Below are 14,287 nucleotides of genomic sequence, written 5' to 3' on the forward strand. Positions count from 1 at the left end.
GACTTACCGCCTGCTGGGCTTTATTGTCCCGCCGCGTGAGACTTTCATTGTGCGAAGTGGCCCGTCCTAAACTGGGCTCGTGCGACTTGCATTTTAAAACGAGGCTTCTCTTTAGTAAAATTACTTAATGCTGTTAAGAAACAACTTATTTTACCGCCGCAAATTTAAATGCAAAATCTGGTGGCAACTCTAATCCAACATATCAACACCAGGCCTACACAACTTAAAATTGTGTGTTGATATGTTGGATTGGAGTAACATACTATACAGTAGAGATGTTCAAAGCAGAATATCGGCGAATCGTTTATAATGCTTGCTTTCAATGCGGCGTTAGTTTTTTTTCGGGCGACCAATTACTTCGCGATAATCTTCGCCTAATAATTAAGTGTCAATAGGGTGTATTTACCGCCGCAAGTTTAAATGCGAAATCTTAAGGCAGTCTACGCCTCTCTGTTGGCACCTGTCGTGCATCTTGCTCCAACCAGCATACTACCAATATTAGGCCTTAACATCTAGCAAAACTTTCAATTTAATAGTTTGCGTATTGAGAACATAATAGTGTTTTTCATATTGTTTAAAACTACAGATTTAAAGCCTGTTTTAACAGTGATTGCTCGGCCCAAGCCATAGTAAAAAATTACGGAGTAAAAGTTTGCAAAAGTATAGCAAACCATAGGCGTTAAACCATTTTTAGTCTTTAAGAGAATGATAATATTTGATTTTCAAACACGTAATCTGGTCAAAATGTAATGAAATGACCATACGCATTATCTATGTAAATTCTATTTATCAAATATATGTTTCGATCATTCCCCAAAATCTACGCCATATTTGAACCCCTTTCGCATCAAAGGCATAAGTTAAGTTGGGAAGTTTTCGGCCCATATCTGTTTTTGCTTGCAGAAACAAGTTAAGGAAAATGAAAAACAAAATATATAATATAAAGTACACAATACAAAATATTTAAAAAAAAAATAAATAAAATAAAGTAAAAATTGAAAATAAACAAAGCCCTGAAAATATACCCCCTGATAAAATATACAACAACCGCACCCCCATCTAGTTTAAAAATATTTAACATTTTTTTTCTTGCACCACCCCTATGCCTCTGATTGGGGGACAAAAACCAATAGTGTGACGTCATTGTTTTAGTTCTTTACACCTATCTAGCGGCAGAAAGACTTTACTACAGAATTCGTTCATGTCGCTTGCTTAATTCAGCTTGCAAAGCGGCTGACATCCTGCTGCGATTTATTGTCCCGCGCGTGCAACGTTCATTGTGTTAAGTGACACGACTTAGTAAAAGTGGGCGCGTGCGACTTGCCATTTAGAAAAGGGCTTCTCTTAGTAAAATAACTTATTGCTCTTACAAAACAACGTATTTTACTGCCGCAAAATTAAATGCAAAATCTGGAGGCAGTGTACAACTCTCTGTTTGCTATTTTTATTCTATTCTATTCTATAAATAAAAAAAAGCACTTCAATTTTCAATATTTTTGGTTAATTATTTTGAGTTAAAAGTTTTGCTGCGAAGCAAACCTATAATTTGTCTTCATAATTAAAAAATATTTAACAATTTTTATATAATTTTTAGACACCTCCAAACACAAAAACGGCCGAATTTTAATTTTTGCCCCCTAAAATACTCCCCTTTTTTCAAGAGGTAAAATGTTTTAACATCGGCTTTAAATGGTTCTCTAACATTTAAATTTGTTTTGGAAATTTTCAAATTTTTATCTCCTTTACGTGTAGTGTAAATATATCATTGAAATTTCCTAAAGTGTTGTGCATTTTGACCACCCGGATAAACAGTTCAAAATTTTGTTACTTAACCTTGTATATTACATGTATCCCTCATACATTAATATATCAGATTATAAAATAATTCGGACAAAAACAAAATTTGCCCCCCCAAAAATTTGTTTTTTCGGGTCACATAATAATAATTCGGACAAAAACAACATGTGTCCACATGTGGCAACACAAAAAGACAGATTACATAAAAACTTTTTTTTATTCGTCAAACATTTCTTCGAACGAATGTAAATCCGACCACCACTCTCGCGGCGAAATCTGCCCAATAAACCCCAATCCAAAACTGAATCTGAAATTCAGCAGCAAAAAACTAATTTCATTTTAGTCCGAACCAGGCCTTTTGTACCAGAATCTAGCTCGGAAATCCTCGCTGCAGCTTATAAAGGCAGATGCTGTCGGGGAATGCGCTATTCGCCTTGCAGGACCTTGATGACCAAGCGATAAAAGACGTTGTCTTTCTCCTGTTCGAGCGCACCAACAGCACATAGATACAGTTTGTTCGTCAGGAAAAAGAACGTAGTCTTCAGTATGATTGAATACTGCTTGGGACCGATGAGCCTACAAAATAGTACAATTATTTTTTTGTTTAAAAACTGTATTTCGCTTTGTCATTTACATCAATCAGAATCGTTTGTGACTCAACATTTAAGATCTAGAAAAACGCAGAGGGTGCTAAACGCGTAGATTCAATTATGTGATGTGTACTAATATAATTTTGTGTGTATAACGCTCATAAAAGACCTGGGTAAAACGCTATACAATCGCCTTTTTTCCCATATAACTTTGACAATAAGCATCTATCTTCTAAATCAGGGGTTCTTAACTATTTTTGTATGTTTTACCATTTTAACAAAGATAAATGTCAGATTTACCCCCAATATATAAAATGGTGTTCATTTATTAAAAAAACGAAAGTAACAAATTACATCAGTTATGTTCAATGCGATGGCTGCCCTTGCTTTTGGCAACGACAAATAAAGTAACTAAGAGATAAGGATGTTGCTTATAAACTAAAATAATAAAGTATCAATAAGCGAAGCATAACGCTACCCACACTAGACGATAAAAAATCAATAGGCTACTAAGTTAGCTTCAAATTAGCAGTTGATCTGAACTAGGGAAGTAGGCTACCAATACCTACAGCTGACACAATTTTTCTGTCTCGTTAACTGATGTGGATATTTTGATTGATAGCTCATTTACCCCCTAAAACGAGGAAATTTACCCTAGGTTAAGAAAGGCTGTTCTAAGTTATAACAAGAGTTCTTCACCTGATACAAAACACAGGAACGTGTGCATCTTCGATGTTTCATATGGGTCTAACTGAGCAAACGTCACTCATACGAAATAATCATGGTTATTCAAGATATAATTCTGCAATGTATACCTTGTACGGTTAGATAAGCTTTGCGGGTATGACATGCTTTATTTTTCAAACGTTTCGGCAAATGCTCATGCCATCATCAGTGATATGAAGGCCACATCAGTTATTCTTCTTCATTACAATGCCGTAATGGTTGCCTATGTACTTTGGAACACTATATACGGATCTGTTCATAAGTTCAAAGGGGAAAATAACGGCCCAAATAGACGTAAAAAGCGACATGCTTTATTGTTCAAACGTTTCGGCAAATGCTCATGCCAAATAAAATAAGCTTTATAACCACAAGCCTAGCATAAGGAGAAAGATGAAGAATTCAAGTTAAATTTGTAAATGTAATACTATATCGGCCTACTGAGGTACACGTTCCCACAGACGGAGAACCCCCCTCCCGCTTTATTGGCCCAAGTTAACATAAGGTCCGCTACGAATCTAATTTTAGCGCAGATGTTTTTCATGAATTGACGTCAGATAACTGCTATAAGAATGGGCCCTTATTTTCCTGTTCTCTGCATGTTACCGATATTGTTTTATTAAAGTTCAACAAGAAAGTTAGTTGTACGAGGTTGGTGCAAACAAGACAAAAAGTCCGTTTTGGCTTATTTCATGTTTTGTATATCACTCGCTTAGACGAAATTTTTTCTTACTGAGGAATAAATTACAGTACTTTTCGGTTAGATTTTCGATTTATAAAAGGTCGGCGTACCTGTTTTCCACTAAGTTCAGCTCCGGTGTAGACTATAAGGGGTTGAAGAGGTGAGGCCATATCCCACAGACGAGCGACACTATCCTTGCCACTGGTGAGCAAATACTTACCATTTCGCGAAAACACAACAGAGCAAATTTCGTCGCCATCATGGGCGCCTGTGTTTGATGTAACACAACGATTGCTTACACCATCCCAGATCTGTTAAAGCATGATCGTGTAAACGTCATCATGTATGCGGTTACGGTTTGCAGTAAGGTTGAAAATTTTTAATTTAATATATACCATAAACTTATTAGTGTTACTATTCAAGCTAGTTGATGAAATAATAATAATATTATTTTTATTTTTTTAGTTAATATCGGGATATAAGCCTGCTCCGACATTTCTAGTTGTTAATCTTTTTTCCATATTGTAAGATCAAAGCAAAACCACAAAGGTTGTAAAAAAGATCCAAAACAACTTTATTAACAAAAGCAGAATACTATAGTTACGCAAAAAGCATCGTCAGTTCTGCTAAGATTCTTAATTCGAATTTTACGACCTTTGTGATTTTGCTTGGATCTATTCAAGCTAGTGTTTCTGATTGCCGAATGCTGTAATATTGTGAAAGGCAATCTATTTTTTGCAACCTTGTTTCTCATAAGCATTGGGTGTTTTTTCGTTTGATATTCAGCCTTTAACTAAAAGGTCTATGCCATAGACTCTATGGTGGAAGTTTAATGTTAATATAATCACCTATGGCAGTGGTTCTTAACCCATGGGTAATTTCAAGATAGCAGGTGGGTAATCAGCTGAACCAGAATTATGGTTGTAACAAACAACGTCCCAGCTGAAAGTGGTAGATTGCTTTATTACGTTCAGTTTTTTTGATGTTTTGAGTCGTTTTAAATCAACCAAACAAGCACAAGGATATTTTATCATTTTTACGATTGTTTCGTCATAGTGATCATTTTTGTGGCCGGTTTTACGTATTTTATTTTTATGTGACGTAATAGTAAGATTCTTCTTGTATCCGCTAACGGCTACCCTAGCTATTTTTTTATAATCAGTTTGTTGTTAGTGTTTATTTTTAAAGGTATTCTTAGTGGAGTTGTTTGGTGTAGTATACAGTAGCTATAAGTGTGCGTTTAAAGTTAGTGTTCAGACGAGCGAGCTATAATTTGTTGAATAACGCTGTTTTATATTTTTACTATGGTAAAATAACCAAGTGGATAAAATTAGATTTTGGGTAATGGGACTTTGATCTGGACAGAAATGGGTAATAAGGGAAAAAAGGTTAAGAACCCCTGACCTATGGCAACATTTATAGGGAGGTTCCCTATATTCTTCTTAATTTTTTTTAAATGGCGCCAAGGTGATATCCTACCTAGTAGTGCCAAACTTTAAGCGGCATAAAAATGTGTACCTATAGGGGCAGCAAACATAAAAAAATATACTTCTCAGGGTTGTTCCTAAGAAAAAATTTACATCCATCAGCACTCGCCCAGACGGAATAGCACTCGCCAAATTTGTTGGCACGCCGTCTGTAAATTACCGTCCTAGCGCGGTCATTTTTTGGGTTATCGTTAACCTGTCTTTCGGTTTCTATGGGGAAACATTTGTTTTTTAAGAGTCTGGTCGTTTATTTCCATGCATGGTTAAACAAATTATTGACCCATAAAGCAGTGAACATTTTTTACAGTCTTTAGTGAAAATAATAACACTGACAATTTAGTAGTCACGGCCTGTTCGTTTATCATTTTTTTTAAATGCTCGCGCTCTTTTTTTCGTATTCTGGTTTTTCTGTGCTTGAAGGACGTTTCACCGCTGGTTGCTTCGCGCTAGAAACAAAACGCAAAACTTCGCCTAACAGTACAGTTACTGGTTCAACAGCAAATAATCACAAAATAATTGTAAATTTACAACTACACCATTCTTTCGCACAGTTAACAACTATATGCACTGACTAGAGTTTCTGTGCGGGGCTATGAACTTACGAGAGCGCAACAACATACCTACGTAAACTAATTGGTAATTCTCAGCTGTATAGTTTTTAAAATACCGTAGTGTTCAGTGGGCCGTTTCGGTCTCTTAAACGTCTTAAAAAAAACACTGCCTACAAATAATATAAGACATTGACATTCGAACTTATTGTTACCAAAAACTCCAGTAATTGCTTATAATTTTCTTATGCAAACAATTCAATAAATACAGAAAAGTAAAATTCTTATCGCTGGGAACATTGCAAGTTTAGTAAACTTTTCCATGAGCGTCAACGACCGGGTTAAACTTTTAAAAATTAACCTTTAAGTTAAACAATAAACCTCATAACTATTTACCACTGCACCAATAACGTCTTTGATTGTTTGCCGGTAAACGATTTTTTAAAACGGGACAATGAGTCTTTATTACGATCATACCACGGACAAAGAATATTGGATATGAGCTTCGAACGTAACTTCGATTAAACTGATTATTTGTGTAGTGTTGAATGTATTTGCGCCTTAGTGTTTGAGAAAATAACTGGCCCTAAGTAATGTTTCGCTTAGTAGTGTTGCTTAACACAAGTTAATATTTTCTTGCCGAAGCCACTCGCCAGTCGGGCGTCAATCAGCACTCGCCCGGAGCGATTTGCACTCGCATTGGCGAGCGGGCGAGTGCTTAGGTTCAACCCTGCTTCTAACATGTGATAAAGAAATATATATAAAACGATGTAAATGACAGTAAAATTTTGAAAACGTATAAAGCGAGAAACAATATTTTTGTATCGTGACACTTCAAGGCGCAACACTTGGCCACCTTCAAAAGGAACACGTGAATCATAACATTATTAAATTTCTTACCAAATGTTTTTTTTAATTTTTTTCGACCTGCAAAGCTGGTCTTTCTCAGGGTGTTACCCATAATATGCTGAGTTATATTTTATAAACTATATCTGGCGTTATTAGTATTGTCAAATAAGAAAAATTGATCAAAAATGCAAACGTAATGCCTTCTGGGTCGAAAGCAAAATTGCTTTAGCGCTTGGAAACTTAATTACCTATGCTGTTAACACGCTATTTTCTATATTATTAACTGACATCCATAGCTACAATGTTGCAATATCACGATACTTGCGCTAGTTGTGTTAACAATTTAAAATAATTGTAGAGGACATTAGTTACAAATCTAAACAATAGGGGTTGGTGTTTTACTTTGTACTAGATAAAATCAATAAGCAGCGGATTTGATAATGGGACAATTTTAGCAAAATACAAGTTAAATCTTCCTTAAAAAATACAATCCAAAAATAAAATAACTTCATACTTTAATGGTGCCATCTTTACCCCCAGATACATATAGGTTGCCAGTTGGGCTGTATGTGAGACAATTGATTCCTCGTTTATGTTGATCACTTGGTTGGTTTCCAACAAAACACTGAAATGTTTCGAGATCATACAAACGAATGACAGGATGGTATGTGCCGACCAAAAGATAGTCACCTGAATATAGGTAATAAAAGGTATTTATTGTTGACAAGACTCTTTAATAAACCAAATCTGTTTAACTCTTTCCCTACTAAATTTGTATTAAATTCTATTTAACCTATAACCATAATAATTAATTAAGAATAATGGTGAAAATAACGGCCCAAATAGACGTTAAAAGCGACATGCTTTATTTTCAAACGTTTCGGCAATTTCTAATGCCATCATCAGTGATATCATCAGTGCCGAAACGTTTGAAAATAAAGCATGTCGCTTTTAACGTCTATTTGGGCCGTTATTTTCACCATTAAACTTATGAACAGATCCGTATATAGTGTTCCTAATTAAGAATAAATATGTTAATATTTCACCCATGTCATCTGTTGCTAATTATGTGTGAAGTCAGAATACAACCAGCTTATTACATAATAGTACCTGTGGGATGAATCGCAATATCTCGAACTATATCAACATCTTTTATAGACTTTGAAGCACGTTTTGCAGAACTTTTTGTAAAGTCAAACACTTTTATTGTGTAGTCCCTTGCACCAGAAATAACAATCTAAAAATAATCCAATAAAAAAACAATTATATAGCCAGATTTTCTTATACTGCTTTGAACTGTAAAAGCAAATGTGACATTAAATCGGAATTTGGGAGTCCATATCACAGCAGGGCATATAATAAAAAAACATATATCTTAGTGGGGATTTATCTGTCAGTGGAACTGTCAAGATGTTCATGCATCACAAGAAACTAACAGGGGCAAGGAAAAAAGATTTATTTTGGCTATATCTCACGGCCATGCTTGCTCTAAATAATAAATAGAAAATAGTTTAAACGACAATCTGAGAAGACATAAAGTTTAAGGCGACGAATTGGTGAAACCCTAATAAGCCTGGGCAACGACGGGCATTTTGTCTAGTTACGCAAAGATAATTGCAACAATTTGTTTGAAAAGGTTTATTGGTGTGCGCCAGGAGTTTTTTCACATAGTTTTCCAATAGCGACGAATTGAATTTTTTTGGTCACATTAATAATGGAGACGCTATTTGATTTTATGCTGCTCCACACAGCCATATTCTTACGAATTTAGAGCAGCAACTATGACCGGCGGATTTGCCGTTTACAATAAAGATTCTGTTTTTCCCTGATGCGAAGTTAAAAAATCACCAGATATGTGTCTTCACGAGTCAAAATGTGTATGTACATATAACTACATCAAAAAGTTGTGCAATTCAATCTAACTGTTCAAATAGTTCAGTTAATTTATTTAAGGGAATGCAACCAACAAATTAATATTAATAAAAACCTGCTCTGTTGGGTGAAAATCGAGGCAGGTTATTTCATCCACATGATCATAAAGGGTTCTTATAACAGGATGATCAACCATTCCCATTTGTGGAGTTTGTTCCATCATTGCAGAAATGTCTGATGGCTGAAGACTCTTTGCTAGCATTCTTTCTACATCCTGTTAATAGTAGCTCTATTTTTACAATATTTTTACAATGGGTGGCATGTTTTCCCTGAAGTTCTGTTTGTAAAATTTAAATTCAGAATTAAGTTTTAATGAAAGTTTCAGCAGATTTGACAAATTTGATGGCTTTATGCCGAGTTAATATATTTCTTTGGACTTAAGCCAAGCAGTAGATAGCTGTTGATCTACTGGCCTGCGCGAATACAATGCTTTTGCCAAATATTTATTGATAAGGGCATAAATCATAAATAAGATGCAAGACTGGTGTAGTTTTTTTTAATAAGACTAACGTCACCCGAACCCAAACACCAACCCAAAAGTTGTGTGATGTTTTAAAATTTTTATAACTGCTGGGCTAAAAATTCATTTTAATGCCAAAGAAGAAAAAATCTTTTTTTAAAGGATGTTTCATGGCATTGTAAAAGCAAAAACAAAATCAAGTATGCGTTTTACTTGAAGGTTATGTTGTATTAAACTTTGACATTCACATCAAAATTTACCTTTATTGTCCAATCAATAAGCATGAGTCAAATGACTTTAATAGCATACAAGCTATATACTATCACCTCCCACTATATCATTAGCTATCTACTTATTTAGCTTGAAGAAGCAACCCAACTTAAAGCCATTCAATGGAGTCCGAATAGGTGGAAGTTAAAAGAAGCTTTAGAAGTTAATAAGAAAAAAATCTTATCTTCGGTTCTTAATGTCTCATGCTCAAAACCACACTATGTTGCATACTAAAAAAGTATTCGGACCAAATCAAATTAAATATAAGTTAATTGATGAGCTAAAACAAATGCAAGTTGAAATAATTTTCCCAAAATGCCTAACATAGTTTTCCTAAAAAGCAATAAAAAGAGACAATATCTTACTCCACACACATAAACACATTTTTATAGGCATTTTGTAATGTCATATTCATGGGAAAAGTTGGAACACCCCTGAGAATAAAGATAGTGGGTGTATAATACTGTTTATGTATACTCTGAATAAAAAATAAATTTCAAGTTTTCAGAAGCTAAGACTATCTTAGAGTTTATAACAACCCCAAAGGGTTCCACATCCTTATGGCTCCTTGCTGCTTAGGGAGTACTATCTGTGGTATTTTTGTCTTGCTGATTAAAATGTTTGTACACCTTTATTTGTTCTATAGTTCACATTACAGTTTTAGGATGTTTGGTGTAGTCTGGAGATAAACCTAATGGTATCAAATATTTCATATATCATATTACTGATAAACAACAAATTGCCTTCAATGTAATAGCCAAGTTTGTATACCAGTATCTTTATAGAAGTATCAACTGATCCAGTAGCAATATATTGTCCATTCTTGGAGAATTTTGCAGCTCTACATGGGGCTTTGTGAGCAGTGACATAGCAAGTTTCATATTGACAAATTTCTGGTGAAATAATCTGAAATCAGACATTGTTATTATTTTTTGTATTCATGGAACATTCATAACATTTATCTTTTAATTTATGTTATCTTTAGACATTAGGTTAAAATTTGTCAAAATTTTGGAATTTAAAATTGTTTTCAAAATGTACAAAATTTGTTTACAAAAATAAAAATAAAATGTTGATAACTGTTATAATTTTTGTTCAGCTAAAATGTTATAAAAATGTAGCTTTTTTATTATTTAACAACGTTTTAACTGTATTATATTGCCTTATCTTCAATAAGGCAATGTACAGTATACGCTAGCCAGAAGAATTAACATGCAGGCCTGTTTAACATTTTCAGGAGATTGCATAAACCCGAAAAAAATAACTGATTGGTGTTGCACCGATTGTCAGTAAAACACCAAAATCCAATGGACGAGCCGCCAAGAAAATAATGCAGTACTTTCATAGAAATCAATGTTTTCCCTAATAGGTCAAAATTTTGTTAAAAGAAATATATTTAGGTTAAAATTTCTAATTTTTTAGGTCAAAATATAATTGCCCTATTATTCACCTTTTGTATTTTAACTAATCATGTACTGCATTACAACAGCATAGTGACAAAAAAGATAATCGAGAATTCAAAAATCGTCATATGGTTTTGTTCCATTTATTAATAGCATATAGTTAAGTTTTGTATGGGCAGTTTTATTTGTTTTGTTTTTTAACAATTACACACTTATAAGATACACCAATGTTTTCGAGAAAGTCTCACCGACTTCAGTCAGTCTAAACAGGATAGTGCAAGCAAAGCTAAAAAAACAACTAGCCTGCAAAGAGGTACGAACATCTGCATGCTGTTCGTACATGTCAAATGACATAGCAAAACCCCAAAAATTTGCAGGAAAAGCAAAAATTTTTTGCAGATATGTAATTAAGACAAACAATGAATATCGTTTATTATTTAAGTGGAGAAGCATGGCCTGGATCCGCCTATGCAATTGCTTTTTTATGTCAATTTAGGACCCAATAGAGATTTTCAAAATAGAATTCCAGGTTATTCTAAAACAGGGGCGGGCAACTTCTCCAGTCGGCAGGCCTGATATGGGAAAATAAAGTTCTTGGCAGGCCGGATACCAGGGGTATAATTGGCTGTTTTGGTGTCAAATTTTGGGCGCCCTAGTTTGAAGGGCGCCGTCATGGCGCCGCTGTTTTGGCACTTGGTTTTCTGGCCTGAGGTTATTGATGGGTAATGGGTGGGGTTACAAAAATGGGTTAGTGTGAAATTATTAGGGAAGTTAGTGATGTACTTAGGGGTGGGGTTTGGGGTTAGGTAAAATGTTTTATAGGCCTGATTCTGGTCATTTAGGTCTTATTCCGACGGGTGTATGAATTAGGTATTAGTCCTATTTTGGTCTTATTCCGAATTGTGTGGTATTCCGAAGTTGATGTTGTTCTTATTTCGATCTTATGGCTGAAGTCCTCTGAAAGAACTGGAGAATAACTAACAATCACTATTATTTGACGTAGTAAGCAAGTAGTTGGGGATTGCGGCAGACTGTTGCCGCGGGCCACATTATTATGTAAGACCAGAAACTGTCTGCGGGCCGCTCCAAATCCCGTAGCGGGCCGTATGTTGCCCGCCCCTGTTCTAGAACTTTAGGTTTCAAATCTAGAATAACGAATCCAAAATATCAAATCCTAGTACATTTTTATTAAATTATTCAACCTCAATTTTGGCTGAGGGTTGTAGTTTCGGGTATATTTTGTGGGTTCGCCACCGATTTGTTTTGCTCCATTAGTGTGCTGTAAGTGACAAAAGGTTACAAATCACCACATTAGACAATAATATTAATATTTAGCTTAAAATATTTCAAGGCAGCAATAAGGTTTTGCTGATTAGATTTGCAAGAAAACGAACAAATCACCTGGACTTCGCTTTCAAACTCAAGGTCAATTCCACTGCCAGGGGCAACAGTTTCCAAGTAGTTACAGCTTTGGTCATCTTTTTCACGTTCTACCTAAATAAGATTAATGATTACAAGAAGTTAATGCAGTTTAATTGACAGGTTCTTAAAGTGTTTTTGTTGTACTTTAAATGACAACATATTTTTGCAAATTGCATAAAATCATTTCAAAAGTGAAAATGGTATGCAAAGACAGACAAACAAACAAGCAAGTCTCCTAAAAGAAACAAGCAAGAGTTTTATTTTAAATATTCACTATTAAAACATCCCATACAGGATTAATATTAAACTAAAATTTGCTCAGGACAAAATAATGCCTGCCAAAAATGTTGACATGCTGTCTTCGAATTTTTACTCTACCTAATTGTCGTTCACCAATAATTTAACCTGCCTCTCTAATTCGGTTAAATATAACTAGTCCATTTGGGATGTTTATTTACATTAGGGTTGATATCAAGTAAAAATTTGCACTGGCGAGTCAGGCGAGTGTCTACCGATTAGTACTCTACTGAACAACATTGCACTGGACAAAATATTGGTCTGCTGTCTGCCAATTTTTATCTTACCACATTGTTTTTTCCAATAATTTTTTGCCTTTGTATTTCTGTGCACATAGTTATCTAATGGTCAAGCTGTTTAATTCTATAGTTGCGCAAGCATGTATTGTTAGTCTGTGGCATTGACGTAAATTATCCATTTGATCTGATAACAATCACATAGTTTTGCTTTAGGCGGTCTACAGTCAGGCAAGTGCAAATCCCAACCCTGTACCTGCTTGCACAGACAAATAAAATCACTAGCAAATTAGTTCATGTTTAAAACTAGGTAATTTTTTTATCAGAAATTCTTATGTTCGCACAAGACAGTACTTCCGAGATATACCGGTGCTTCCGATATAAACCAGACATATCTCCGGTAACTTACAACAAAGTGATAAACACTGCAACAGAACAAAACAAATGCAGCATTGCAGGGTGGAGTCTGGTAAGTAAATCAGCGAGTCATGTTTTCCTGGTAATGGGTGAGGACAGAAAATTAAAGGTTTATGAGGGGAGTTAGTGATGTACTTAGGGGTGGGGTTTTGGGTTAGGTAAACTGTTATATAGGCCCGATTCTGGAAATTTTGGTCTTATTCTGACAGGTTCAGGACTTATTCCTAGGTATTAGTCCTATTTTGGTCTTATTTCTAACTGTGTTTTATTTCAACGTTGATGTTCTTCTTATTTTGGTCTTATGGCTAGAGTCAATATTAACATTTAAATTTAAAAGCGTTATAAAAACATATTTACCTGATCGACACCAATACTGAAGGCTTTAAAAAGATTGTCAGAGGGCACACAGGTATTTTGAGGCTTTACTTGTGAAGTTAAAGATTTTGCAACACCCATAAACCCATCATTGAGAAGTTGACCAATAATTGCTCGATAAAACCTTTCTCGTAACTTTACCTGGTCAGTTTTGAATCCACTCATTATACACTTACACAAGCCTTGCTTCAAATAACCAAAAATAGAGTTATGTCGAACAGCCTTACTTTAACTACTCACAAGGCCATCAGATGTTTTACTTGGATGGATAGCCCAAAACTGCACGCCCAAAGGTTTAATATAAAAAAGTTAGGGTTACTTAAAAAAGTTTTTCATCCTTTAGCACCGTGGTCGGCAAACGCCGGTCCGCGGACCGGTACCGGTCCGTAGCAGGGTTGTAAGATTAAAATTTTGTTGAAAAACGAACTTAAACATCCTTATTTTGAGAAGCTGGTAAGAATATAGGAATTGGTAATTATGTTAAACCAGTGTAATTTAAGAAAAAACGTAAATGCCTAAAAGTTTTATTGAAATGAGCCGCGGGCTGGGTTAAACTAAATTGTTTGGCTGGCCGGATGCCGCTCGCGGGTTTCAGTAAGTTCAATAATTCTTAGATGGGAGCATCTCTTTGCGGCTAAACAAGCAATGAAAGTTGTAATAAATTTCCTTTCCTGAACATTTGTTGTTTTTTAAGGCCGGTCCGCAGTGCAAAAAAGGTTGCCGACCCCTGCTTTAGCACTTTGTTGTGCAACCAGGCGCGTAGCGGACCTTTTCAAAGGGGGGTGTCCCGAATTTTCAA

At 35.1% G+C, this 14,287-nt stretch overlaps 1 protein-coding gene across 1 annotated transcript; it reads right to left on the reverse strand.

Annotated features, from left to right (window-relative positions):
* Positions 1 to 1,826: 1,826 nt before the first annotated feature.
* LOC146148672 (cleavage stimulation factor subunit 1-like) lies at positions 1,827 to 13,729 on the reverse strand. Its single transcript, XM_083386699.1, has 8 exons — positions 13,471 to 13,729; positions 12,143 to 12,235; positions 10,110 to 10,244; positions 8,664 to 8,822; positions 7,787 to 7,913; positions 7,191 to 7,366; positions 3,903 to 4,103; positions 1,827 to 2,373 (listed from the first exon to the last, which is right to left on the reverse strand). Exons 1-8 carry the CDS (start codon positions 13,651 to 13,653, stop codon positions 2,137 to 2,139), a joined length of 1,311 nt encoding a protein of 436 aa, XP_083242825.1. The 5' UTR covers positions 13,654 to 13,729; the 3' UTR covers positions 1,827 to 2,136.
* Between the last annotated feature and the right edge of the window lie 558 nt (positions 13,730 to 14,287).

Source organism: Ascidiella aspersa, chromosome 4, assembly GCF_963924565.1.
Source record: "Ascidiella aspersa chromosome 4, kaAscAspe10.2, whole genome shotgun sequence".
Lineage (NCBI taxonomy): Eukaryota > Metazoa > Chordata > Ascidiacea > Phlebobranchia > Ascidiidae > Ascidiella > Ascidiella aspersa.